Source organism: Propithecus coquereli, unplaced genomic scaffold (genome assembly GCF_000956105.1).
Source record: "Propithecus coquereli isolate 6110/MARCELLA unplaced genomic scaffold, Pcoq_1.0 Scaffold232, whole genome shotgun sequence".
Taxonomy (NCBI): domain Eukaryota; kingdom Metazoa; phylum Chordata; class Mammalia; order Primates; family Indriidae; genus Propithecus; species Propithecus coquereli.
Window position 1 is genome coordinate 3,583,737 of NW_012147864.1, and position 27,274 is coordinate 3,611,010.

Sequence of the window (27,274 nt, forward strand, 5' to 3'; positions counted from 1 at the left end):
GTCTCGAACTCCTGAGCTCAAACAATCCGCCCGCCTCGGCCTCCCAGAGTGCTAGGATTACAGGCGTGAGCCACCACGCCCGGCCCACAATATTATTTTTAAAAATACTTTACGACAGTGTCTCACTTTTGTCAAGGGTGGCCTTCTGGGCTCAAATGACCCTCCTTCATCAGCCTCCCCAGTGGCTGGGTCTGCAAGCACCCCTGACTGCCTGGAAGGCTCTGTAGGGCTCCTCAGTCTAGACGTCCAAGTCCTGATTTGTAGAAACCCCGGGGCTGCTCACTTTTCCTTAGGGTGGACGATTTACCTGGCACTGTGCCTCCTGGACTATCTATATCTGTCAAAGTCCTAATTCAAACACTGCCCCCTCCACGAAGACTTGGCTAAATCTACCCAGAGCCTTTCCTTTACTCACCCAGATGAGTTTCTTCTCCTGACTGTCCTTCTCCAAAGGTCCTCATCACCATCGATGATTCTCAGCCCCCCTCCCAGGTGGCAGTCGGTTCCTCCGGGGCTGGGTCTGCTTCCTCCTGGTCACTTCCAGTCTGGAAACTTTGGTTGAGACCAGATTAGTGGCTCTCACCTGGGCAGCCCCTTATATCTCAGCACAGCAGCTGCAGGGTGCTTTTAGGAAGAGCAAGTGTCCTTTACGAAACATAGTGTATTTGTCATCTAATGCTGTGTAACAAATCACCCCAAACCTTAATGGCTTCAAGCAATGACAATAATTCATCATCACTTATGATTTTTGTCAGTCTTGGTTGGGATGCCCTTTGGGTGGGCTGTTTTAGTTGGGGTCTCTTGTGAGGTTGCAGTTACACTGTCAGCCAGGCCTGCATCGTCTGAAAACCCAACAGAGGCTGGAAGATCCACGTCCAAGGTGCCTCCCTCACGTGGCAGTTGGCAGGAAGCCTCAGCTCTTGGCTCATGGGCCTCTCCTTGGGGCTGCTTGAGCAACCTCACAACATGGCACCAGCCCCCAGAGCATGGCAGAAGCTTTGGTGCCTTGTGTGACCCAGCCTGGAGGTCGCACACCACCACTTTTCGCTGTAGCCTTTTGGTCTCACAGATCACTTCTGATTCAACACAGGAGAAGACTCCACGTGGACAGGAAGACCAGGAGATGAGGATTGTGAATCCATCTTAGAGGCTGGGTACTAAGACATGACATGGCAAAGAGGCCAGAGTTTGGCCAGTCCCAAGATAAAAGACAAAGAGGTAATTAAAGAACAAATTCTGACCTGGGCCTTAAAAACCCAGGATCAGGTAGTTATACCATAGAGAAGTCAAAGCTGAGTTTTGTTTTTTGGGGGTGGGGTGGGGTGGGGTAGGAAGAGTGACAAAAGAAACCACAGGACCTGTGAGCTGGAAAAGACCTCGAGTACCTTCCTCGAAGGTAGGTGGCTCTGCTGGGAGGAGCCCAGACTATTGATTGACCCAGGCTCGACTCCTCTATCTGCCAGTTCCTTGTGTGTTCCCTGGAGCTGCTCGTTGGCCTCCTTGGAGACTGTTTCCTCATCTATAAAATGGGGTTTGAGAGTGCCAGATGTGCTGCTAGCACACCACAAATGGTAGCAATGCTTGTGATGACGAGTGTTTTAAATATCCGAAGCTTCACGTGCCATGCTGATGAATTCGGGGGAGCCGAGGTCAGGGCACTTCGAAGGGCTGCCCACCTAAAGGGTCTCCTCCCCTGAAACACTCGGAAGTAGCTTTCCCTGTGCCGGGTGCAGCTGACAGAGCTCCAGCGAGACGAGCAGTTTGTTCTACGAAAATGACCCGCAGTACTAACTAGGAGAAAGGTGGAAAAGACAGGACGGGAACAGAGGCATTTCGGCCTTTATCAAGCCATATTTTGGCAACTCTTGTTTTTCACCAAAAGCACTCTGCTGGGACCGTGCCAGCTCTGTTCCGAGTTTCGCCCGTGAGCTCCTTTAGGGCAGAGACAGTCCAGCGCTTCTCTCTCCCACGCCGGCCCGATAGAGGCTTAAATAAGGATTTTGCCTGGAATTGGCCACTTTGGGTTACTTTTTGACCCTTGACCTCGCCCCAAAGGGGGACTCGGGTGAGGGGGCCTGGCAGGCGCCCGCTTCTCCCGCCGGCCCGTGAGCCTCGGTGCCGGCCCACGAGGGCTGCGCCCACCCCGCCGCCGTTGCGTAGAGGCCGTTGGCGCCCGTGACCTCCGACCCCAGCCCAAACCCCTCCGAGGTCACTGCCATGGCCTCGCCTCCCCACGCCCGCGTCCCGCCCCCTCCCCGTGACGGGCTTCCCCGCAGACCAATGAGCGAGCCGTATCCGCCCCTCGGGTGGGGCCGAACGCTGACCAATCCCCGCTAAGGCGCCCGCCCGGGTCCAAATGGTCCAATCATCGGTGGCTTCGGGGCGGGCCTCGGGGGCGGGGCCTTCCGGCTCAGCGAACGGGCGGGCACGTCGGCGACACTGGGGGGCGTGCCCCGCAGCGGGGCGTGCGGCGGCGGCAGCGGCGCAGGGAGGGGGAGGGAGGTAAACAAGATGGCGGCGGCGTGTCGGGCGCGGAAGGGGGAGGCAGCCCGGAGCGCCCGCGAGTGAGGCGCTGGGCGGCGGCAGGAAGGCGGGCGCCGGCGGCTGCTGCCGCGGCATTGGATGGACTGGGCCCCCCTCGCCGCTCCGCCTCCACCACACGCGCGGCGGCCGCGGCGAGGGGGACGCGCCGCCCGGGCCCCGGCAGCTTCGGGAACCCCCGGCCCGGCGCCTGCGGCCTGCGCCGCCTCGGCCGCCCGGAACCCCGCGGAGCCCCCGCCGCGCCGCCGGCCCGCGGCTCGGACGCGGAGTGCGCTCGGGGCCGGGGCCGAGCCCGGGCGGACGTTCGCGGGGCGGGGGCTCGCCGGCCGGTTTTGGGGGCGCCCCGCGCCTCGCGGCCGGGGGAGGCCGCGCGGCTCGAGCTCTCGTGGGCGCCCGGAGCGGCCGGCCCTGAGCGCAGCTGTTGGCGGCGGCGCGCCCGGGAAGCCCCGAGCCTCTCGAGTGCTCGCCCGGCTGGCGGGAGGGCGATGTCCCCCGAGACGTCCGGATAGGCGGCGGCGGCTGAGCGCTCGCGCCCGGGACGGGCGGCAGGAGCGCAGGGGCGTCGCCGGAGGAGCTCCCAGCGAAGTTTGTTTCCCCAGGTGTGGGGGTCCCGGGGGACAGCGAGCCGCGCGGACCCCTCGGCGTGCGCCACGGACCGGTGGGGATGGACGGCCCGGAGGAGACTTCGCCCGGCCGTGTCTGTGCTTGTCCGCGGGCCTGAGGTCCCCGGAGGATGACCTAGCACCGAAGAGCCCCGGCCGGCCTCCCGAGGGCCCCGTGGACTAGCTGACCCCGCCGGGCCGCTCCCAGGCCCCGAGGCCGGGCGGCACCCGAACTGAGCCGGACGCCCGGCGCCTGCGGGCGCAGCAGGCCCTGCACCGGGCTCGCAGCCCGAACTGACGTTTAGTACAATCGTTTCCTTTGGAAGAAGGGTTTTTTTCCCTTTTGGGGTTTTCGTTGGCTTTTTTTTCTTTTTTCTTTTTAAAATTTTGGAGAAGGGAAGTCGGGACACAAGGAAGAACCGCTCGCCCCCGGTTGGGTACGGGCTCGCCGGCGGGACGCCAGGGCGCTGGGTCCAGGATGGATGTGGTGGACCCGCAGCAGCTGGGCGTGTTCACGGAGGGCGAGCTGATGTCGGTGGGCATGGACACGTTCATCCACCGCATCGACTCCACGGAGGTCATCTACCAGCCCCGCCGCAAGCGGGCCAAGCTTATTGGCAAGTACCTGATGGGGGACCTGCTAGGGGAGGGCTCCTACGGCAAGGTGAAGGAGGTGCTGGACTCGGAGACGCTGTGCCGGAGGGCGGTGAAGATTCTCAAGAAGAAGAAGTTGCGAAGGATCCCCAACGGGGAGGCCAACGTGAAGAAGTAAGTGGGGCTTGCTGGGGTTTGCCCCCGCACCAGGCCGGTTGTTTGCTCTTCCTTCCTCCCTTCCTTTCCTTCCTTTTGTCTGTCCTTCCTTCTCTCCTCCCTTCCTTCCCCTTATTAAAACGTGAGCTGACACGCCAGCGCCCGTGTCCTCCATGCCAAGGGAAGTGTGGTTGGAAACCTGCACGAGGACTTTCACCCAGCCGGGGTCAGTTGCCGCCGCCGCGGGGCGCGGGTGTGTTTGGGCTCTTGGACGCCGGCTGACATGCCTGGGTAGCAGCACCCCCCTGCACCACCCGCGTCCTTCCGCTTGGCCCTCCCAGCTGTCCAGGGAACATAGCTGCCCAGAGGAACCAACTCCTGTGTGTTTGGGCCCTGAGAGTTTGTGTTCCGCCGCCAGCAGGTTTTCGGCGCAGTGTGTGGCCCTTACCAGGGCCAGGCGGAATGTGATTTGTTGATCCTGTTGGAGGGGAACCCTGTGGTTGCCAAAAATAATGGTTTGCGCCGGCTTATCAGTCAGCAGGAGGCAAACGCAGCCCTTTCTGGCAGGCTTGGGTTGTGGCACTGGAACCGTCCGTGCCTCAGGCGCTGGCGCCCTTCCCTAAGGGGGGGAATCTGCTTTCTGTGCTGCCATCCCCACATGGTGCGGACGACCTTACTTTTTCAGCACACTTCTTTGGGCGCCCCCCTGGGCATCCCAGACACATCTGGATCTGAGGCTGAGAAGCTCCTCCCAAGGGCACTGGGGGTACCCCTTCCTTATCGGTGCCAGACACTCTGCACCCGCCCTGCCCAGGCCCCTGCCGCTCTCTTAGTCCTCTTAACTTTTGAAACTTCACCTTCCTTTTCCAAGAAAGGACCTTATCGACTCGGCTAGACCTGGAACTGGCGGGGACACCCTGCAGGGATGGATGTGACCTTGGGAGGAGGTCCTGGGACGGGGCTGCTGCCCGAGTCAGCTCTCGCTTTCCTCCTTCCCAGGGGCCTGGCGGACTCTCACTCAGTCTGACTGGCATTTGGGCCATGACGTCCACCTGGGCCAAAACCAGAGTGACACAGGCTCCAAAGTTACCACGTTGGGAGCCAGAACAGTCTAGAGCCGCAACAGTCGGGTTTAAAATGGGACCAACTGGGAAGGCGGATGTGTTCCTGTGAGGGTTTTTAAAGTCTTAATGCCCAGTGTGGACACTCGTGGGAGGCGTGGCCAGGGGTCTTAGGGCAGTGGGTCAGTTCTCTGTGAGCTGGGGGTTGGGTGGGTTGGGCAGGGCTGGTCCTGGGGGCAGCAGGTGCACGGTGGGAGTGAAGGGTGCAGGGGCAGCAGGTGCCCTCCCAAGAGGCAGCCACAGTCTCACTCCTAGGAGTCAGCAATCCAGGCTTGCATGCTGACTTCTGAGTCACTTTTCTCATTAGTCTAGAAGCACGTGAAGGAGGATGTGGCCCACGGGCTGCCGATTTTTGACCTCTGTTGGCTGTGTGGGCACTGAGGGGGGGCTCTGCCTCCTGGGTGCCGTCTGGGAAGAGCTGCTCACGTCCCTTCGTGCTTGGCTGGTGGCATGGCCGTCCTCAACTCCCAGGTCCTTGGCCCCCACCCCTAGCTTGGAACAGTTAGCTGGTCTCTGGTCCTGCTGGCCCCAGCTGCTGGGGTGGAGTCAGCTTCTGGCCTGTTGTGTTCTGGTGCCGATAGGACACGTCTGAGGTGCCTGGGGAGCCAGCTGGGGGCCCTCGGGGTGCATGGCCGGATTAGGTGACAATGGGGCTGCCCTGGCACCCTGTGCGCCTCTGGCCCCTTAGGCGGTGCACCCGGTGTGTGCGCTGCCACTCCCTGAGGGACTTGTCCGTCAGCACCCCAGTCCCGGTGGCCGTGCGCTCCCAGTGCCTAGGAGGAAGCCATGGGACCCCCTGTCCTCTGGGGGTCTTCAGGGATAAATCCGTCCAGCAGGTCGCCTTGCAGCAGCAGAGTCGAGGGGTTTCAGTGTGCACACTAGCAGTGGTGCCCGGACACTGGGGCCTGTGGCATCGGAGAGGATGTGTCCACAGGGGGCCTGCTGCGTGGGGGGGCACGATGTGTCCATGAGGAAGGCACCACTCAGAACATGCAGTGTGGGTTTTGGCAAATGCGCATGCAAGGTCAGCACGAGGACGCTTCACCGCAGACATTGTCGTTGGGACAAAACTGGACAGCAAGTGTCTGAGTCCCTGGGTTTCCTGGATGGTCAGTGGAGGTCCCTAGCCCTCCTGTGAGCACCGGAAGCTGCTGGGAGGTCCCTGAGGACGTTGGCGGAGATAGGCCCAAGGGCTCTAAGGACTCCAGTCTCATCCCTGCCCAACAGAAGAACAAGAGGGGAAACTGAGGCCAGGGGGGTGGAGTGGTAGGTGGAACCTGCATTAGACTGCGCCGCCACCACCCGAGACCTTGAAATCAGCCATAGGTTAGGTTCTTGCTCGAGGACGGCGTTGGATTTCAGTGGCTCAGTTCTGCATGTGCAAGGGCTTTGCCTCTTGGGAGGCCCCTCCTTGGAGTGAAGGGTGGAACCTGTGTTGTCCTGTCCCCATCTTTGGGGCCCAGAGGTTTGCAGCTGTGAATTGGAAGCCACCACGCCTCCTTCACCAGCCCCCAGCAGGTGCTGCCGGGTGGACCCGCCTGCCCAGGGGGCTGGGCGTCCGCTGTCCCAAGTCCTGACTGGAGGCCTGAGGAGGTGCAGGTGGGGCCTGCAAGCTCTCAAAAGGAAAACAGGGTGTCCACTCCCAAGCCCCAAGATCCAGCCCACTAGCCAGCCTCACTGCCAGCCGGCTGCAGGGAAAAAGGCTCCTTTGTCTATGAGAAGCTTAATAAACTCAACTTGAATTGTCCCTCTCGTAGTGGAGTCCGGCCCTCCAGTACGTGTGGGAAGCTGTCTTCTGAGAGCGTGATGTTTCGGGCCTTTGCCAGGGGGTTGTCAGGGGCAGAGTGAGCTAGCGGGCAGCCTCTCGGCCCCTCCTTTTCCTCCCCGGGAAGGCTGCCGGGCAGTCTGCCTTGTCACCTCTCGCTGGTGAAAACTAACTGTTTTTACTATGAAGTAGGAAAGTACCAGAAAGCATCAGGACACGCATGTCCCCCCTTTCTCACCAATGAGCACTTACTGTGGGCAGGTAGTAAATGCACCCGGCCTGCTGTGTACACAGCTTTTCCACCCTGCTGTCACGGTGCAGCAGTAGCCATCGCCACTGGACAGCGTGGCTGCAGTCCCATGGCACCTCATTCGAGCATGCTGGAACTTTAATTTCATATCATTGTCACCTCTCACAAAATATTGCTGTTTTATGTCCCTACCACCCCACTGTTTAGAAATGTAAAAATCCCTGTGTGCTCGTGGCCCAGCTTTGGGCTGCAGTTCTCTGACCCCTCCCCTGCAGCCTGAGCCAGATCCGCCTTCTTGCCAAAAGGAGGACTGTCCCCATCCGTGAAGTGCACCCCAAGGCCTTTGCTCTGCAGAGACTTGGCTACAGTTTGTCTGACAGCTGTCGACGGGTTGCCCGAACACTTGCTGTTTCAGGGAGTTTGTGCACACGCTGCGTGACAGGTGGGCACAGCTGTGTCACCAGAAGTGGGGTTTCTGGGTCACAGGGAGTGTGTGTGTCTGATAAGCGGGTGTGGAGATGGCCTGTGGTGCTCAGGGTGGTCACTAGCCTCAGCGGCCCAGAGTGCCCAGCCACGGCTGCCGGAGCTCAGGGCGGCTCTGTAGCCTTTCTCTGTGGGGCGAGGGATGCGTCTTTACCTGCGTCAAGTGTCATTTATAATGGGCGCACCTGGCCATTTGGGGAAGTAACGTGGGGTAACATGCTCAGCCCTCGGGGCGGCTCCCAGAACCTCAGTGTCTGGCGGCTGGCGGTAATAGCTCACGCCTGTGCCTCTGTGCAGCCAGAGCGTCCCTGGCCGTGCTGCTGCCACCAGGGGCCCTGGGCGACCATCTGACATTTCGCTGGGAGGTGGACAGCAGCTCAGTAAAGTGCGGGGTGAGGCCGGACGCCGCCTGTGCCTTGACTGGGGGACGTTGGGATCTGGGTGGTAAACGGTTCAGATTTTAGTGTGTTGAGAACCAGAGCCCTGGACTTTGTCAGCTTTCGTTCTCCTGGCAAACAGGACATCCCAGGCGGCCTTTGTGAGCTTCCAGCCATGTCGGGAGGGGTTCCACCGGGAGGCCCAGCCTGGCGGGCGCCAGAGGAGGCCAGGGTTTGTCCCCCTGCACTCGCCCACACCGGCCATCACCCTTGTGCATCTCGTGTGTGCTTGTCCCTTGGCAGACGGAGGCGTGACTGAGATGATGTGGGAGCCGGGGCTGGGGGGTGACGGGTCAGTTGCCTGGAGGTCTGGGCTGGGCAGTCAGCCATGCTGGGTGCACAGTGGGCTTTCGGTACCTTTGCCAGGCCAGGGCAGGTGTGGAACGCCGATTCCTCACCCAGGAGTCTGGGGTGCCGGCTGCAGCTGGTGTCAGGGAATCACAGCGAAGCCGCCGGGATCCACATCCACTGTGTCAACTGAACCGGACTTGATTTTTTTTTGTAACAACTTCATTGGCATGTAATTCACATGTCATAAAGTTCATCTTTTTAAAATGTACAATTCAGTGTCATTCGGTACATGGACAGAATTGTGCAACCATCACCTCTGTCTAGTTCCAGAACATTCTCAGCACCCACATGGGAACCCTGACTCCTGCCTAGCCCCTGGCACCCACAAATCCACGTCCCATCTCTGTGGATCTGCCTGTTGGGGACGTTTCATATAAATGGAGTCTCACACTGTGTGTCCTGTGTCTGGCCTCTCTCACTGAACACGTCCTCAAGGTCCATCCACGCGGCGGCCTGTGTCAGAGCCTCGTCCCTTTTTGCGGCTGAGTGATGTTCCAGTGCGTGGATGCACCGCGTGTGCTTATCCACTCATGTGTTGATGGGCACCTAGGCTGTTTCTGTCTTTGGTGGAGACAAACCATGCTGCTGTGACACGTGCGTACAGATGTTTTATTGACCTGCACTTTGAGCCGCCTTCCTCTGGCTTCCATCCCCCGGGTGCCTGGACAGCCTGTGCCTTACTGCAGAAGCACCAGCAGAGACTGGGCCGCAGGGTCCTGCTCTGTCCCTGCTTGGAGCCAGGACCATGCCCAGGAACCTGCTGTCCCGGTGGCTCCTTCCTGTGTGGAGGGTCACAGGAGGGCAGGGGTCCCAGGACTCCACGCCTCCCTGAGTGTTTTGTTTCTAGGTGGCTGTGGTGGCTGCTCCCCGCCCTTCTGCAAGCTTGAGTGGCTTTTATGACTCTGCTTCCTGTTTTCTCTCTGGTTAATCAACAAGTCACCTCCACGGCCCACCCTGCCTGGTAGCCCCATGGCAGGTCCCTGTGAGGAGCAGCCCAGTGTCCCTCCGTGGTCCCTCCCTGAGTGGCTGGCAGGGAACCCGGAAGGCGCCGCTTCCTCTCTGTTCAGAAGCGCTTCCTGTGTCCTTGCTGAGGGCTTAGGTTTTCCTTCTTTAAATGTTGTTTTTCTAACATTTTTCTGGCCAGAGATATAGTCCCTGTGTGAAACGTTGAAAATACAGAGAAGCTGGTGCAGACCCCCACAGCACACACCCCCACGTTCTGGTGTTCTCCTCCTGTGAGTTCTGTTTTGCATAGTCCAGATCACGTCAGAGGTGTGATTTTATAACCTGCACTTCCAGCTACTTCCTCTCGTCACTTTTGCACATAATCCTGCCCTCTGGCTCCGGAAGATTTCTCACTTGTAGAATTTGACATCGTATCCGGTCCTCTCTTGGTATAAACGCTGTGATCTGGACGTTTGCACAGGGCGCTTTGGTCCCCTTTAATGAAACCAGTGCGTAATCAACACAGAGCTAAAGGAGACTAGCCTATTTGCAGAGTGCAGACCTTTCTATTTATTTTTTTTAGAAGAGAGTTTGTTGACGTCAGAGTGAGAGCATTAAGCTATTGATTTGCAGAGGAAAGGGCATGTTGTCTGCCTTTGCTTGGAGTTCACTGGTGTTAACTTCTCTTGGAGAGAAAGAACGTTTGGGGGTGGTTTTGCCCAATAGCAGTGGCGAGAGGCAGAAGGTCTGGTCCTGTGTTATCTCAGGGCCTGGGGATGCAGAGCTGTAACCTGTTAGAACTTTGGGGTGAGCTTGCCAGGGACCCCGGCTTGTAGAGGGGTCCCTGTGCCTGCTGTCAGCTTTGAAGCTGCCACGGTTTTGCTGGCGCTGTCGGAGTCCAGGCCACCCGAGGCCAGATAGTCCCCCCCGTCCTGGGGCGGGGGCTGGATGTATCCAGGGCCCTGTTGTGTCAACAGACATTTTAGTGCCGTCAAAAGTACTGAAGTTGTCTCCGGGTGGAGAGAGGTCTGAGGAAGTTTCCAGAGCTCGGGCTCTGACCTTGTGAAGCCGCAGTCAGTTCACGTTGGGAATCTGACTGCGGTGGTGCTGGTCTGTGCTGGTCGTTTCTGGTCTCGTTTGGAGCTGGGGTATGCGTCCGTGTGGCGTCCCAGGGACCTGCTGATTATAGGTAAGCTCGCATCCCACATGCACGCACACCCTTCTCCCGTGAGGCGTCCCGAACGCTCCTTTGCACACACTGAAGCCGCCCAGTGCAGTCCTCTAGGGCAGGTGCCCTGTGCCTGTCTCTGAGCCCCGGTTGCTGGCCCAGGTAGGAGCTTAGTGAGTGTTTATTTGGTTGGGTGAACAGCAGGTGCTGGAGAACGGGCTCTGAGAGGAGCCGGCTCTGCGCCTGCACCAGAGAGACCTGACCTGGTGCTGGGGGAGGGGTGGTTGGACTCACCCCCTGGGTCCCCAGGACAGCGTGAGGGCTGGCTGCCCTGCTGAAGCTCAGAGGGGACAGAGAAGCCCTCACACTGCTTTGCTGGGCTGTCTCCTGCTTGTCCTTGGGCACCTTGGGAAGCAGAGTGGGGCAGGTGGCAGTGGCGTGTGGGTGCCTGTCGGCCGGAAGCCAGGAGGCTCGGGCTGGGGGGGCAGGTGGTGCTTGGCGCCTGTGAGAGAGTGCTGGGCTGCTGGGAAGCGCTGGGTGTTTGTAGGTGGAGCTGGGGGGGGGTCATCAGGTGACTCCATGGACAGAGTGGTGGTCCTAAAGGTGGGTGGGGCCACCAGTGACTGGAGCGTCCTTGGAGTGCCAGAGTCACTGCACTGGACGTGGCCATTGGACAGGGCAGAGGCCATGGAGCCAGCGCCTGGCCCAGAGGGATGTCTGGAGACACCGTCCCATGAGTGACCTAGTGGCTGGGACGGGGGCAGGGGCTGCACTGGAGGTCAGGGTAGTGGGGCTCCAGGAGGGAAGCAGGGGTCACTTGGGCAGTGTCTGGGGACATCTGTGGTTGTCACGACTGGGGGGTGCTCCCGGCATGGGGGTGGTGGAGGCAGGGACGCTCAGCACCTGCAGTGCCCAGGATGGCCCCAGTGTCCCTAGTGCCTGGGGGAGACCCTGAGTTAATTATTTGAAAAAGAAACTAACTTCTGTCCTGTTCACACCAGACACCAGAACAAACTCCCAGGGGCAGGTGACGTAGACCAGGTGGCCTCCAGCTCCTGGGACTCTGTCCTCTCTCCCCACTCAGCATCTGGGTTTTTTACGTTTATTTTTTATTTCAGTAGGTTTAGAGGTAAAAGTAGTTTTGGTTATATAGGTGAAATGATAGTGGTGAAGTCAGGGCTGTTAGTGTCCCTGTCACCCAAATAGTACATGTTGTACTTGATGGTAACTTGGGGTCCCCCCACCCCCATCTCAGCATGTGGATCTAGGTGTGTGTGGCCCTTGGACCTCAGCAGGGCGGAGCCCGTGGGTGCTGGGGCCCCATGCCCATTGCTGCTTCCCTGGGTGTATCCAGGGCGGGGGGTGCGGGGCACATGAGACGGCATTTCCCAAGGCCCCTCCCGGCCAGGCTGTTTCGGCACAGGGCCTGGGAACCTGCATCATGGACCCCCGGGGAGGCCCTGTGCTTGGGGCTCTAGTCAGCCTGAATGGTGAAGGCAGGGGGCAGGGAGTTCCTTCTGTGCCTTGGTTTCCCCAAGTGCAGAATAAGGGCTCGGGCAGCAGACACAGTGCTGGCAGATGGTGCTTGCTGAGCCCGGGGCCGTGGCCAGCCCCGCGATGTTCTGGGACCGAGGTCCCGCCTTTAGTGCAGGTGCAGCCTGCCGAGGACGAGCCTCTGGGGTGGCTTTTCCCCTCCCCGTGTCAGAGGAGGCTGCACGTGGGTTGAGCCCCTGGGTTGGCCTCACTGTCCCCTCCGTGTGGCTGGGGTTGTGCGTGGAGCCTGGGGTGGGGTTGGGCTGGGCCCTGCCTTGGGCAGGGGTGCTGGGGAGGCAGGCAGGGTGGGCCCTTAGGGTCCTGTGACTGCCCTGGACCTCACTGAGAAGGGGGCATGTCAGGGGGTGGGTTGGGGCTGTGAGGGGCAGGCTCGCCCTCAGCGTCCAGCTGCAGGGGCTGATGCACCTTCACGATGCAGATGTCCAGCACTAATGGCCTTGCGTGTCCAAGTGCCCGGCCTTTGCCCCTCCCCTGGCCTGGGCGTCCCTGAGGTGGTGGGCACAGGAGCCTGTGAGACCAGGCAGCTGTGTCTAGGCCCCTCTCTCAGCCCTGGCATCTGGGGAAGGAGTACCTTCCTGGGTGGGGGCCTCAGTGTCCACCTTGGGCCTGGCAGTGGCTCGAGGTCGTCCCTATGAGAAGACACAGCAGCCTGGCCCTGCCCCGCCGTCTCCTCTATGAAGCGAAGGCACATCCTGCCTCCCACGGCTCTAGCGTGTGCTGCCGTGGATTGGCTTGAGACCCTCCTCCGTGGCTCTCAGGGCCACAGGAAGCCCTGGGCGGTGGAGGGTGAACTGGGGCTGAGCCGACAGGGCCTCCCGGGCCCACCATGCCCTCTCTGGAGCAGCCCTCGCAGGCAGGAGGGAGCCTGCCCCTGTGGGCCCCAGGGAGCTGTTGCCATGTCCGGCCTGTCCCTTGAGTCCCCCTGTAGCCTGGGTACCTGCCATGCTGTGATGTGGCCTTTTGTGGGGCCGTGTCCCTCGGTGCCCCCTTCCTATTACCCCCTCCCTCTCCCTCCTCCTCCTCTCCCCTGGCTCATCCACACCCAGCCCCAGCTGGGCCCTAGCAGGGCCCTGTCCCCTCCCTCTGAGGTTGCACCAAGTGCTGAGCAGCGTTGGGGCTACAGTTGTGTGCACTGGGGCAGTGGTCAGAGCAGGCTTCCTGGAAGAGGTGGCCTTCTCATGGGGCCCGGCCCACAGGGTGGGGCTGGGACATGCTGAGTGAAAGGACACCCCTCCCACACCCAGCTTTTTGTTTCACGCTTGGACTTCCTGTTGAAGATTAAAAAAAAAAAAAATTAGCTGGGTGCAGTGGCTCACGCCTGTCATCCCAGCACTTTGGGAGGCACATTTGGAGCATTTGCGTGAGGCCAGGAGTTCAAGACCGCCTGGGCAACTTAGCAAGACCCCTGTCTCTACAAAAAATTAGCTGGGTGTGATGGCACCTGCCTGTAGTCCCAGCTACTCGGGAGGCTGAGGCAGGAGGATCGCTTGAGCCCCCATGAGTTGGAGGCGGCAGTGGGCTATGATCATGCCACTACTCTCCAGTCTGGGCCACAGAATGAGACCCAACTGTAAAAAAAAAAATCTTCATTGAGTTGCAATTCACATACTGTACAGCTCACCTGTTTATAGCCCACAGTTCAGTCATGTTTAGCACATTCACACTGTTATGCAACCACCACCTCTCTCTAATTCTAGGACATTCTCCCTAGGGAGAATGTCCCTAAAAGGAAGGGATACCTAAAAGGAAGCCCTATCCCCATCAGCAGTCACTCCCTAGCCCCTGGTGAGTACAAATCCACGTCCTGTCTCTGTGGCTCTGCCTGTTCTGGACATTTCATATAAATGGAGTCACACACTATGTGTCCTTCTGTGTCTGGCGTCTCTCACTGAGCACGATATCCTCAAGGTCCATCCATGCTGTGGCCTGTGTCAGAGCCTTGTCCCTTTTCGTGGCTGAGTGATAGTCCAGTGTGCGGATCCACCACGTTGTTTTTTTTCATCTGTCCACGGACACTTGGGCCGTTTCCACCTCCCGGCTGTTGTGGATGGTGGTGCTGTGAACATCCACATACAGGTTTTTGTGTGGACGTATAATTTCGTCCTTTGGGTGCATACTTGGGAGTAGAATTGCTGGATCACATAGTAAGTTGTCTTTAACCTTTGGAGGAATGGCTGGCTGGTTTCCTTGTCCGCCTACTGAGTTTAAGGACTTTACTGCTGGTCACTTTGTTTGGAGAAATGAAGCATCTGTGTCAGGGCAGCCAGCCACAAAGTGGGAAGTGCTGTGTAGCCTGCTGGGCCCTGCATACTGGCCCTAGTCACAGGTGGCAGGCGTGGCCAGTGCGTGGCGGGCCGGGGCGCTGCAGCGTCCATCTCTGGTGCTGCTTTTCCTCCCGCACCCTCTCCTGTGGGCTGTGTCTCCGCTCACCCTCGGCTGTCCTGGGTGCCCTGGGAGCAGGGCCCATGGAGGAGTCGAGCAGGAGGGAGTCCTGGGAGAGTGCAGAGCGGGGCTGGCCTGGCCGAGTTGTGCGGTGACCCATCCGGGGCCCCCACGTAGCCCTGGCTCCCGCACACAGTGGGTGCTTCATCTGTGCTGCCATGGCAGTGGCCTCCTCATGAAGAAACTATTCTTGGTTAAAAAGTGTAGAGAGTGTCCAGATTGTGTTGTCCCTCTCCAAGGCCTCCCCGGGGCCTGGAGGTGTTGCCTACCTGGCAGAGCTGCCCGCCCAGAGGGCGCTGGGCTGTCTGCAGAGCCTCCCTGGGCCTCCTGGCCCCCGCCGGTAACTGAAACGGTTGCTTCGCTCCCAGTGGCATGAACCTGTGTCCCCAGGGGCGCAGCTCCTGCTGTGCCTGTTGCAGGGCCCTGGGGGCTGTCGTCACTGACGCTGGGGTCTGCTGACACCCTGTACTCCCTGTTCCAGGGAGATTCAGCTCTTGAGGAGGTTACGGCACAAAAACGTTATCCAGCTGGTGGATGTGCTATACAACGAGGAGAAGCAAAAAATATATCCTTTCCCAAGTGACGGCCTGTGGCAGGTGGGGCATCTGTCTGTCCCGTGAGTGGCCCTGTCTGCAGGGCCTCGTGGGAAGGGCTTGGACTCCGAGTCCTTCTGACCCGACACCTGGACATGCAGGAGCAGTGGCCGTCGTCCCTCAGCTCCTCAGAAATAGCTGATTGCAGCTGTTCTGCAGCCCATCCCAGACCTGCCTTCTGGGGCCGCGGGGCTCTGGGCCCCTCCCAGATGAGACCGGTGCTGTTTCCTAGGTCACGTTGGTCGTGTGCCCTGTGCCACAGCCAGCACCTCCACACGGGCCCAGAGTAAGAGCCCAGAGGTAGGTTCCTGGGTCTCTGGCACGAAGGGCTCACCATGTGGGTCATGGCTGTCCCACATCGACCCCTGAGCCTGTTTGGGGGCATCTGGAGGCATTGTCCTCTGCCCGTGGGAGGGTGGGGGTAGTGAATCACCCTGCAGGAATGTGGTGCCCTCTGGGGCCCAGACTTTTGTTCCAGGGAGTCTCCCGGGCAGGGTGGGCTCTGGTCCTCTGTGTGCACAGACTGGCCCTGTGACGACCCTCCCAGGGCCTCCCCCATGGGCTGTGGCATTTGCACTGGGGTTGCTGGGTGTGCGCTGTGCCTGGGGGCAGTGCAGAAGGCCTCGAGTGTGGCACGAAGGGGCCTGGACCGCCTCAGCGCGAGGCCGGCGCCATCCCGTGCCCCCTGCCCTGGCGTGTGGGGCTCGTTTCATCAACCCAGCCGTGGCGGGGGCGGGCAGGTGGGGTCCTGCCTGCCGCACGTGGTTTCCTTAGCGACGCACGTATATGGTGATGGAGTACTGCGTGTGCGGCATGCAGGAGATGCTGGACAGTGTCCCCGAGAAGCGGTTCCCGGTGTGCCAGGCTCATGGGTGAGTGCTGTGGGGTGTGCCCCAGGCTGGGGCATCCACTCCCGTGTTCGGCTGGGTTTTCTGATAATCACTGAAATGAAAGCTTCATGTTTTTAAGTAGAGTTTTGGGGGCCCCAGTTTGTGGTATCCACAGCCAAGCTGCTGCAGCGCCACCTGCCGTGGGCCCCGCTGCCCGTGGCCAAGGGCTCCCTCCCGCAGGAAACCCCTGACAGCTGCTTGCTGGCCCCATGGGCTCCCTGGGGGCAGGGAGGGAGCTCCCTGGTCTAGCAAGATGTTGGGGTGCAGTGGGCCTGTGGAGGACGAGTGGTGGAGTGAGGTCAGCGGGGAAGCCTGTGGTTCCTGGCCTGGGTGGGAGTGACTCCAGCCCTGTGGGGCCCAGGTGGGCCCGGCCTTTCCTCTTGTCTCTTCGAGGTCCCTGTGTCTGCAGAAGGGGCTCCTGTGAGGTTTGGGGAGACCCCGGGGCAGGCCAGCAGCGGGAGGGGCATCCCAGCTGTGGTCACGTGCACGTGCCTCCTGCAGGTACTTCTGCCAGCTCATCGATGGCCTGGAGTATCTGCACAGCCAGGGTATCGTGCACAAGGACATCAAGCCGGGTAACCTGCTGCTCACCACAGGTGGCACACTCAAGATCTCCGACCTGGGTGTTGCTGAGGTAGGTGCTCCCATTGCCATGGGGCGCTGGGGTAGGCGCCCTCCTGGCGCTCCCTGACGACCGTGTGGCCCTGCCCAGGCTCTGCACCCGTTTGCCGTGGACGACACCTGCCGGACCAGCCAGGGCTCCCCGGCATTCCAGCCGCCTGAGATTGCCAATGGCCTGGACACCTTCTCTGGCTTCAAGGTGGACATCTGGTCAGCGGGCGTCACGCTGTAAGTGTTCTGGATCCTGGTCCCCCCCGCCCCCCCAGCGCCTGAGCGTGCACAGCCTCAAGGGACCCGGGGGTGCGGGGTGCCCAGGAGTCCAGAACCTCCCTTCGCCCAGTTGTCCCTGGGGCATCCACATGTGGGCCTATGATCAGTCTCGTGGAGACATGAGTCACACACTGCACGGTTCACCCTCTCAAAGGGTGCAGTCTCTGACGTGTTGGCACGTTCACAGAGCAGTGCAGCTGTCCCCTCCACCTCGTCCCAGAGCCTGAGGGAGGGCCTATCCCAGTGGGCCCCGGCCACGCTCCCCACCCCCAACTCTCTGCATGGGGCAAGTCCCGACCTCCACCCACGTGAGGCAGCCTGTCGGAGCCCACAGAGCCCTGCACTGGTGGCTGAGCCAGGGGCTGTGTCCCTGAGGCCTGAGCTGGGGCTCCGAAGGTGCCGCAACCCCGATACTCTCTCCTCCTTCCCCTGGAAACGAAGCTACAACATTACCACGGGCCTGTACCCGTTTGAAGGCGACAACATCTACAAGCTGTTTGAGAACATCGGGAAGGGGAGCTACGCCATCCCAGGGGACTGTGGCCCTCCGCTGTCTGACCTGCTGAAAGGTAGGCCCGGCCCCCAGTGCATGTGAACAGCATTGTTCCTCCTGCCCACCAGGGCCTGGTTTGCTGGTTCCTGGCCTGCGTTTGGGCCCTTTGTTCACCCCATTTGAACCCTGCATCCTCCAGGGAGCCGGGCGGGATCTGCCAGGCCTCTGCCTGCTGCATTTCCCAGGCGGGCAGCAGGTGGCGCTGGCCACCCGCCCTCCGCACACTCAGCAGTGTTTACACCTCACCTGCGCCTGCGGGGCCCACCCCAGCCTGGAGGCGGCCAAGGCACGGGTGCAGCCTCTCGGGCTGTGCCCACCCAGTGTGTGGGGCACACGCGAGCTTGGCGGGTTGACACGCTGCCATCCAGGCACCCGTTTGTCGTTTCTAGCAGGGCAGGGGTGGGCAGGTGGGTGGGCGATGGTGGTGGGGCTCTCCTGGTGCCGGCGCTGACTGATTCTCCGGCCTCTGTCCAGGGATGCTGGAGTACGAGCCCGCGAAGAGGTTCTCCATACGGCAGATCCGCCAGCACAGGTGAGCAGCCAACCCCACGGACACGTGGGAGGCTGGGGCCAGCCAGATGGACGTCTGGGCTGAGTGGATGCCAGAGCAGGGTCTGATGGGGATGCCGGAGGGGGTGCAGCAGGGCTGGACGTGCGGACCCCCGTCCCTCTCTGTCCCCTGACCGTGTGCATTGCCCGCAGGTCTATGGGGCCAGCAGGGTCAATGCCCGTTGAGCCTGGTGTCTGGGTGTGGAGGTGTGTGTGCCATCCCTCCCCCAGCCTGGGGACACACGGGAGAGGCAGGCGAAGCCTCACCCCTTCCCTTCCTCCTGGGCCTTCCCTGCTGCAGCGCGTGCCCAGGACGCCCAGGGTGCTGTGTCCCCGCCCCGGCTATCTGCCCGTGAGCAAGGGCGTCTGGTGCTGACTTGGACCAGGGGGCCCATGGGAAGCTGGGGGCAGCCAAGTAGGGCATGGATTTGACGAAATTTTCCCAGGAGTATCTTGGGAACAGATAGGGCCTGGGCTTGGGACAGTGGGTCCCACGTGGGACCACCAGGGAGTGCATCACTCGTGGCCTGTGGCTGGCTCAGTCCCAGGCAGGTGTCCAAGCACAGGAGCAGGAGCCCCAGGAGGTGTGGGTGGGCAAGGTGGCTGTCTTCTGCCAGCTTCCTGGGCTGGAATGTGGCCACCAAAGCCCCTCCTCCCCCCACCTGCTGCCCCCTGGCTGGATGGTGGGTTGGGCTGGGTGGGCCAGGGATCATGGTGGCATGTTTCAAGGCTTGTGGGGACAGCAGCTGGGTCCACTGGGTCTCAGGCCTCTCCTGACAGCTGAGGGGTGGGGGCGGTGCAGACCTGGGTGACCTGTGGGCTGCTCCCCAGGAAGGGGCTCCCTGAATGGCCTTTTGCTGTGGCAGCCGGTAGCCGGTGTGGGTGAGCTGAGGGGTTGGGCACAGAAAGCTCGTTAGGCTGGGCAGGGGCAGGGAAGGGCTGCGTGGGCCTCGAGCGTGCTGGTGTGGCCCCATCTGTGCTGGGTCAACAGGGTAGGGCACAAGCTGAGCCCAGGTAGGGTACCCAAGGCCACTCGTGGCATGGGCTCTGGTCCCATGCCCTGGTGGCCTGCCTGCTTCTGGGAGAGCTGTGGCAGATGGGACGGGGTGCGAGAAGCGTCAGGGGACTACACAGGCCTCAGGTCCCGCGCACACGGCAGGCCCAGTGGTGGCCAAGTTGCTGGGCCCTGCCCACCAGCCCCCCACGCCCTTGCCGATGGGCTTCGCCACTGCTGGGCTCTTGGCAGCTGGTTCCGGAAGAAACACCCGCCAGCCGAAGCACCGGTGCCCATCCCGCCCAGCCCAGACACCAAGGACCGGTGGCGCAGTATGACAGTGGTGCCATACCTGGAGGACCTGCACGGCGGGGACGAGGACGAGGACGAGGACCTCTTTGATATCGAGGATGACATCATCTACACTCAGGACTTCACGGTGCCTGGTGAGTCGGCAGGGGCTGCTCCCCTGTGCGCTGAGCCATGAGGAGCCTCTGCCCGCCTGGCCGCGCTGGCTCAGCCCGGACGTCCTCCCAGAGCAGAGCGCCTGCCTGTCCGCCACAGGCAGGGCTGTTCCCGGCGGCAGATCCTACTCCCTGAAGGCCTCCACTGAGTGCAGCCCACTCACACTTGGGGGTCCGTGGACATGTAGCCCCAGACAGCCCACCCAGTACCTCCTGCCACCCTTCCTGGCCCAGGTTCCAGCAGGAGCAGATGGGGGAGTTTGAAGGGCGTGGGGCAGGGGCTTCCTGCTGTTTTCCTCTCGGGCTGTGAGAACTGGGGTGCAGGGGGGACCCCTCAGACATTGACCTGAAGGAGGGTCCAGTGGCCCGCCCTCCCCGCTGCCCAGAGGCCGCCGGCCAGCGCTAACCGCCACCGCCCTTGCTTCCCCAGGTGACGAGGAGGCGGCTGAGGCAGGGCTTAGCGAGCAGCCAGGCGCCCAGCGGAGCCAGTGCTCAGACCTTCCTGGAGAGGAAGCCCGGGTGGCCGGCACCACTTCGGTGCCCGAGGAGGAGCGCCAGGCCTTAGTCTAGTGGCAGCCACAGGCGCCCACTCCCCTGCTCCGCCCTCCTCAGGCAGCCCAGCCCTTCCCTCAGCTCCCAGTTTTGTTCTGTCCACTCCAGGTCGGTTTGTGCAGGTGCTGTGATAAAGCTTTGCCCACTGTGTGTGCAGGTGGTACTTGCAGCCTGGGCCGCCGGTTGGGAAGGCTTCTGCCTTACTATTGCAGAGGCAGGCACAGGGCAGGTGGGTGGGCAAGAGGTCAGGCCCCCAGCACACGGGCACAACTGCCAGACTGGGGAGGGTCCCAGCACAGCAGGGGCCCTTGGGGAGCCCAGCTTCCCCCTCCCCAGTACAGCCAGCCCCACCCCGCAGGGCACCCCCCCAGCGGCCCAGCAGCACCTGGCACTGCCGTCCCTACTGAGGCTCCCTTCTCGGCAGCTGTGCCCCGAGGCAGAGCATGGGGCTCTTGTCGGATGTGCCGCTGGGGCACCCATGTCTGGGGCCTCAGCCCAGCCCCTTCCCTGTGGGGTCGCAGGGTGTTCTGGGAGGTGTGGCATGCAGGGTGGTGCCGTCCCCAGGCGTGTTCACCTTGAGACCCCTCTCGGTGCCTGTTGTCTATCTGGTCTGAGGCTTTCTGCCTCTCTGAGCAGTGGCGCCCTGTGACAGGGTGGGTATGGGAGACCTGGCCAGCCCCCCGGGCCCCAGAGCATTTGCTAGGACATGGACCACACACTGACCCCACAGCAGCCCTTGCATGCCGGGGCCCCTGGGCCAGGAGCCGCACCTCCTGAGGGTCCTGGGCCTGTGTGAGCCCTGAGCTGCCCAGGGAGGAGATGGAGGCTGGGCTGCCTTTCCCATGACCCTGCTGAGCCCACATGGCTGACAGGAAAGAAACATGGGCAAGGGAGGGCAAGAAGGGTGGCCCAGTGCGGGGCCTAGGACGCACTGGGGTGGATAGTCCCTGTCATGCTTTCAGCTGCCCTGGACAGGCCTGGGAAGTGCCTCTCTGAGCCCAAGCCCTGTCCCTGGGCTGGGAAGGTCCCTGCCAGAAGCAGGATAGCTGCCCAGGGGCCAGTGGCCTGCACACCAGCGGCTCCCTGCGGGGTGGGGTCCCAGGCCACCAGCGGGGCAGAGGTCTGGGGCAGGATGAGGGAGTGGTACCCTTGTGCAGGCAGGTCCCAAGGGTTCTGCCCACTGGGATGGAGACCTGCTGGGACCCTCATCTGTCCGGGCGGCCCCATCAGATTGGGGCAGGGGGCCCCCACACTTGCTTCAGTGGAGACTCAGTGGCCGTGAGCCCAGGCCTGAGAGTGGAGATGGGGCATCTTACCAAAGTGTCTTTCTAAAGCCAGTGGCTTCCCATGCACCTGGGTGGGTTACAGAAAGTGCTGGAAGCCACTGAGTCAGGCACTGGCCCCTTTGTGGGGGGCAGGGCTCTGAGTTGGGCTCTTGAGAGCTGCTAGGAGGTCTGCGAGGGGCACAGCAGGCCGACATGGAGTCGGTGACTGTTCCCCTGACTGAGCAGTATGGGCTCCCGGTGGGGGGCAGGGCAAGTGGGCTGTCCGTCTCCTGCGAGCTTCAGAACCCTTGTGAGGACAGCGTTCTCTGGACAGGGTGCGGGTTTGCAGCCTGCAGGGTCTGGGGCCTAGGGGCCGCTGGCAGGCTGAGCTCCTCGTCCCCAGTTGGCCTGTGCTGGCGTTTCGCACACCGGGCCGGAGCCTGGCCCTCCTGTGTCCTCACAGGTGAGTGCTGAGGCTCCTGTTTCCCAGGATGCACAGGTGTGCAGGACAGGTGGGTGAGCGTGGGCTGGGGCCCACTCCGGCCAGCCTCCCTCTCCCTGGACGGGAACCCCACTGGGGGCCACTGCAGGTGCAGCAGTCTGGGCGGAGGGGATCACTCCTGCAGGCCGCCGGTGGGAGATGCAGCCCCTAGGTCCTCCCAGAGCTACCAAGAGGTGGCATTTCAAGTGGGAGAGGACCTGGGCCTGTCAGGGGGCAGGCACGGCCTGGGCAGGTGTAGGGTGAGTCCCCATGCTGGGGTCAGGCAGCCCTGGCCCAGGGGTCCTTCGGAGGTGCCCCCCACTCAGGCCACACTTGCCATTTTTCTTCTAGGACAGGTCCCGGAAGAGGAGGCTGGTCAGAACGGACAGAGCCGGGGCCTGCCCAAGGCCGTGTGCATGAATGGCACGGAGTCGGCACAGCTGAGCACCAAACCCAAGGCCGAGTGCCGGGCCGGGGCCTCCAACCCTGCCCGGAAGGCCTGCTCTGCCAGCAGCAAGATCCGTCGGCTGTCGGCCTGCAAGCAGCAGTGAGGGTGGCCACCTGCAGGTGGGACATAGTGGGGCCTGGCCGGTGGGGGTTGTGCGGACACCACTGGTTGCCGTCAGCCAACGACCGCTGGCGGAGGCAAAGTCACACTGTGGCCACAGCCAGTTCCACTGTTCACAGTGCCTGGTCTGGGCTGACATGTCAGTCACTGAGGCCCGTGTAGCCGTGGGGTGGGGCCCTGCTGGGGTTAAGTCCATCCTCATGCAGCCCATGTTATGGCAGTGTCTGGGATGAGAGGAGGTCACTTTGCACAGGACACCAGCTACCCAGCTGGCCTGGAGGTGTTGTGGGCTGCCTGCCTCCCAGGGGACCCATCCCAGCCGCAGCAGCACCTGTGCTTTGCCCAGCCACCCGCGCCCCACACCCCGGGCTGCTCCCAGGAAAGGGTTGTGCTGGACTCCGCCCAGAGACTTTGAGGCAGCTGCGTGGGTGGGTGGTGGGGAGGCCCTGGGGAGCAGGCCATCTGCTGGGGTCTGGCTGAGGCTGAGTCACCCTGGATGCTGCCTGGGCCTTCCCTGGGGACCTCCCTCCTCTGCCCCAGCCTGGCATGGGGGGCAGGCAGGCCCCAGGGCTGTTGGAGACCCTGTCTCCTCCTGAGTATATGGGCAGCGGGGTGAGGGCCCCGCCCAGCCACATCCCCTCTCCCAGGCTGCTGGGGTCACTGCCTGAGTCACACAGCTGCCCCCCTAGTGCTTATCTGCCTGCATCAGAACCAGCCAGGCCTGGTGGGAAACTGCTTCGGGGGAGGCCCAGGCCCTGCTGCAAGAAGGCTGCGCGTAATTTCCTCGGGAGTAGCTCAAAGGTGGCCTTCCCTGGTGCCTCCCACCCAGTGAGGGCACAAGAGTCTGGCACCCACCGGGCGCGGTGGCTCACGCCTGTAATCCTAGCTCTCTGGGAGGCCGAGGTGGGCGGATTGTTTGAGCTTAGGAGTTCGAGACCAGCCTGAGCAAGAGCGAGACCCCGCCTCTACTAAAATTAGAAAGAAATTAATCGGCCAACTAAAAATATATAGAAAAAATTAGCCGGGCATGGTGGCGCATGCCTGTAGTCTCAGCTACTCGGGAGGCTGAGGCAGGAGGATCGCTTGAGCCCAGGAGTTTGAGGTTGCTGTGAGTTAGGCTGACGCCACGGCACTCTAGCCAGGGCAACAGAGTGAGACTCTGTCTCAAAAAAAAAAAAGAGTCTGGCACACCCCCCCCATATGGACCTCAGTTTCCCCACCCTGCCAGCAGGCCCGTAGGTAAGGCCCACCTCTCAGATGGGGAGGTCTGAATGCCTGGAGTGACCCACCCCCACCCTCCTTCCTGCCTGCAGCCTGTCTCCAGGAGCCCCCACCGGTGCCCGGGCCGGCACCTCAGTCTTCCTGCCTGCCAACTCCGGCCGCTGCCCGCCTGAGAAGGCCGCCACGCCTCTGTGCCCACGGCTCCTCAGGACCAGGAGCCTCCTGGAGGGCCAGATCGGGGAGCAGCAGGGACCGGGCCAGCCCTCCCCTCCGCCGTCTGCACACAGCACTGCTCGACGGCCGTGGACAGTGGACTTTGCAATCTTGTGCAGAGCCTCTTGGGCGGGGAGGGAGAGGCCCGGCCTTCGCAAAGCACTTTATGTTTAGACTACTGGCCCTCCGCCGCCCCTCCCTGGTCTGTCTCACTGCTACCGCTAGGGCGCTACACCTAGTGACCACAGCCACAGAGAAGCCGGTGTGGGGCCTCCTGTCACCGCCATGCATGCAGAACCGCCCAGACGGAGCCAAGTGGCTGCCTTGTTTTTGTTGTTTGGTTGGTTCCATTTTTTTTTTTTTTTAAGAAAAAATAAAACAGGTGGATTTGAGCTGTGGTCGTGAGGGGTGTTTGGGACTTGTCGGGTGGCACAAGGGGCAGTCAGGTGGGGGACCCTTGTTCCCCACGCACGGGCTGGCCCGGTGCCTCCGGCAGAGAGTGTGCGGGTCCTGCTAGCGGACGGTGGACCTGGGCCAGGGCCGGCAGGCACAGCTAGGTCTCCGGCCTCCTTCCTGGGGCCTTGCAGCCGAACCCCGGGCCCTTTCTTCCCCAAGGCCAGGGGCTCTTGGGTCCCCAGAGAAAACCCGGAGCGAGAGTATGCAGTAAATATTTATAATCAACCAGAAAACAAAAACAACGAGAAACTCCATCACCGGATGGTACAGACTGGGAACGAAGCGTCGAGGGCGGGACGGGCGACGCAGGCGAGGGCTCACCCCTTTTTTGGCAATAAATAAAGCTTGGGAAACTTGACGCCTTGGCCTTCGGATTTTGTTTGCGTCTCAAACACTGAGGAGTGCCGGCGGCTCCTGCGGCGACAGGGAGGCACCGAGCGCATGCGAAGCGGCGGGGCACGACAGACACAGGGCCAGGGGGCCAGGCGGTGGGAGGAGCGGCGTCCAGGGCTGAGGCGGCGGCGACGGGCGCTGTTATTGCTCGGAGGGGCGCGGGCTGCCGCGAGCACACGCCGCGGTGAGGTAAACGGCTTCAGGGCGGCAGGCTCCTCTCCGACCCGCAGCAGCCTACGGTGCCAGGCCCGGGGCTTGCGCATGCGCCTCACGTCCTTGCGGGGGCGGGCTGCAGGCCCCACGCACGCGACCGAGAGACCAGTGCCTCCACCCAGAGTGAGGACCTGTCACTGTCCTTCCTTCCCAGCCGGGGCCCCCGCGCCTCGGGTACCTGGCGAAGCGCCCGCAGGGGCCTGCGCCCCTCCAGGGCGCGAGGGGGCCCTAACCGTGCGCGTGCGTTCGGGGGCCGGCGCGAGCTGCGCGCGGGCGCTCTAGGGCGGTGAGGGCGCGTCCGCAGCTGAGCGCGTGCGCCAAGGGCCCGGGGTCCCGGCGCATGCGTGCCGGGCGTCGCGTCCCCGCGTGTCTCCCGCCGCTGAGTCCCCGCGCGGCACCAGAGAAGCTGCCAAGATGTGGGCGTGGGGCGCAGGGCTTAGGCCGGGCTGTGGTCGGGAGACGTGGGGGCGGCGGCGACCAGCGCGGGGGCCGCGGCGACGACGGGTTCGGCGAGGCGGAGCGGGAACAGCCTCTCCTCGAGGCCGGCCGCCAGCTTGTCCAGCAGCGCCCCCGGGGGCTCGACGCATAGGCCCGAGCCGGGGCAGCCCCCGCCGGGCTCCTCCTCGATGACGGGGATGGCGGGGTCGTCGCCGGCGCTGCCCAGCGCACGGCCATCGGGCGGGCCGTCCACACTGTCGCCACGGCGCAAAGGCGCACGCGCGGGGCGGGCTACGGCGGGGGTCGGGGCGCCGGCCAGGGCCGGGGCCGCGCGCGCGCCTGGGTCGCTGTGCTGCCGGCCGCGCTGCCACTGCTTGCGTGGGTGCGGGTGAGCACGTGCGCGGTGGCGCGCGGCGGAGGGCGGCGCGTCGTCGAAGTGCGGGTCGTGGCGCAGGAACTCGTGGAAGAGCGCGTCAGTCTTCTCGTCAATGCTATAGTCGCGGCGCGGACGGCGGGGCCAGGCGCGCGGGCTGCGGGGCCGGGTGGGCATGGCGGGCGGCTCGACGTCGTCGCCCGCGCCGCGGCCCTCGATGCTGGCGTAGCCGCTGTCCATCTGCAGCAGCCGGCGCGCCTCGCCATCCTTGGGCCGCGGCGCGGGCGGCGACGGCGGCGGGAAGGCGGGCGCCGCGCCCCCGGAACCTGAGCCCGAGCTGTCGCCGCTGCGCACCGAGTCGCGGTCGTTGCCGCTGCTGCTGTGGTCCGAGGCGGCCGCGTGCAGCTCGAGCGAGGCACGAAGGCTCCACAGGTCGCGGTAGCTGGTCTGGGCCTGCTCAGGGCCCGAGTCCCGCTCGGCTTCCAGCTCTGGCTCCGGCTGCTGCTGGTGGTGCTCAGGCCCTGCGCCGCCGCCGCGCTCCGGGGGGGATTCGGGGCTCGCTTCTCCCGCTGACTCAGCTGCCTCTAGCCTGCAAGCCAGGCCGTGGCTGTCAGAGCCCCGCAGAGCCCCGCGCCCCCTTTCCGGTCGGCCACCCCTCTGCTGGGACCCTTAGGACTTGGCCAGGACCCAGGAGACGAGGGCTTTAAAATGGGGTCTATCCATTTTGCAGGGCATGCTTTTTGGATTAGCGCTGAGCCCTGGCGCCTGCTTTTCAACTAGGGTGTCCCTTGAAGTCTGATCCAAGCACCTGGGGAAACTGCAGGTGCCCGGCCTTTCTGGGAAGGGGCCCCCTGGAGGAGGTAACACTCCTCTCTTGTGGGTCTCCTTCTCCCCAGCCTTTCAGTGGACCAGGTTGGGTCCAGCTCAGCCTCTACTCCAGGGCAGGTAGGGCTCTTCACCCGCCCACCATGCATAAGGAACAGGAGGGTGACACACAAAAGGAAGGACTATCCACCCAGACTAGCAGCTGCCCAAGGAACCCTGCTCTGCTCCCTGGGTTCCGTCCCTCATCCCACTAACGTGGGCCCTGGGAGTTGGGGGAGTGGGCACAGACAGTCACAACAGTTTTTGAGAAAGGACTGCCCAGCCCTCAGGAGTAGGTGGGAGAGGGCCTGGCACCACGGCAGAGCCCTTCAAGCCTGGGACTCCACCAGGAAGCGGCAGTACCAGGCTGGGCATATACCCCCGGCGGCACTGCCTGAGCAGGTGTCCTGTCTTAGGGAACCTGGAGCCATCTTTGGGGCCCTCACCCACCCCCCTACCCTTACCCAGTCCATGCTGGAGAGGTGGCCCCAGAGAATCAGCCTCTGGGAGGGGCCTTGCTGCTGGAGGGAGGCGAACTCGTGTCCTCAGGGTCGGGAGAGTGCTCCCTGGGTTGCCTAGGGCGGGTAGAGTGGGGCAGGGGCCCACAGGTCCACCCCTAGCACCTCTATCTACTGAAAAATACCTGCCGAGAGCGGGGGGCGGGCTGGTGGGGCTGGCCAGAAAGGGGCGGGGGGTCGGGAAGGCCACTGCGTCGCCTGCACGGGCGATGTACTGGATGAAGTCGGCATGGGGGGTGTCCCCCTCTTGCTCCATGCTCTCGCTGGCTGCCCGCTGCCGCTGGAAGTGATGCCGCTTGGGGGAACCTGCGCAGGGGAAGGCTCGTCAGGCTGTCTCTGCCCACCACACACACACACACACACACACACACACACA

General features: G+C 62.7%; 2 protein-coding genes across 3 annotated transcripts in view; one reads left to right on the plus strand and one right to left on the minus strand.

The window, feature by feature from the left end:
- The first annotated feature begins 2,883 nt into the window (after positions 1 to 2,883).
- On the plus strand, positions 2,884 to 24,444 carry STK11 (serine/threonine kinase 11). Of its 2 annotated transcripts, none has more exons than XM_012645486.1 (10): positions 2,884 to 3,911; positions 14,891 to 14,974; positions 15,785 to 15,874; positions 16,394 to 16,526; positions 16,605 to 16,741; positions 17,180 to 17,352; positions 17,811 to 17,868; positions 19,132 to 19,325; positions 21,993 to 22,208; positions 23,523 to 24,444. In XM_012645486.1, exons 1-9 carry the CDS (start codon positions 3,622 to 3,624, stop codon positions 22,190 to 22,192), a joined length of 1,359 nt encoding a protein of 452 aa, XP_012500940.1. In that variant the 5' UTR covers positions 2,884 to 3,621; the 3' UTR covers positions 22,193 to 22,208; positions 23,523 to 24,444. The 2 variants fall into 2 exon arrangements, with proteins under 2 accessions (XP_012500940.1, XP_012500941.1); XM_012645487.1 differs by having other exon boundaries at positions 3,203 to 3,911; positions 17,225 to 17,352.
- A 697-nt stretch (positions 24,445 to 25,141) lies between these two features.
- LOC105811241 (chromosome unknown open reading frame, human C19orf26) overlaps positions 25,142 to 27,274 on the minus strand; it is a 6,284-nt gene continuing 4,151 nt past the window's right edge. The window contains exons 8-9 of the mRNA XM_012645381.1: positions 27,024 to 27,204; positions 25,142 to 26,105 (exon numbers count right to left, since the gene is read on the minus strand). Coding sequence (XP_012500835.1) covers positions 25,142 to 26,105; positions 27,024 to 27,204 — 1,145 coding nt within the window. The remainder of the gene's footprint in view (positions 26,106 to 27,023; positions 27,205 to 27,274) is intronic.

Coding starts and splice junctions, on each gene's coding strand:
- STK11 (XM_012645486.1), top strand. CDS start 3,622: ATGGATGTGGTGGACCCGCAGCAGCTGGGCGTGTTCACGGAGGGCGAG. Junction 14,975..15,784: donor AACGAGGAGAAGCAAAAAAT/ATATCCTTTCCC, acceptor TTAGCGACGCAC/GTATATGGTGATGGAGTACT. Junction 19,326..21,992: donor TCAGGACTTCACGGTGCCTG/GTGAGTCGGCAG, acceptor TTTTTCTTCTAG/GACAGGTCCCGGAAGAGGAG.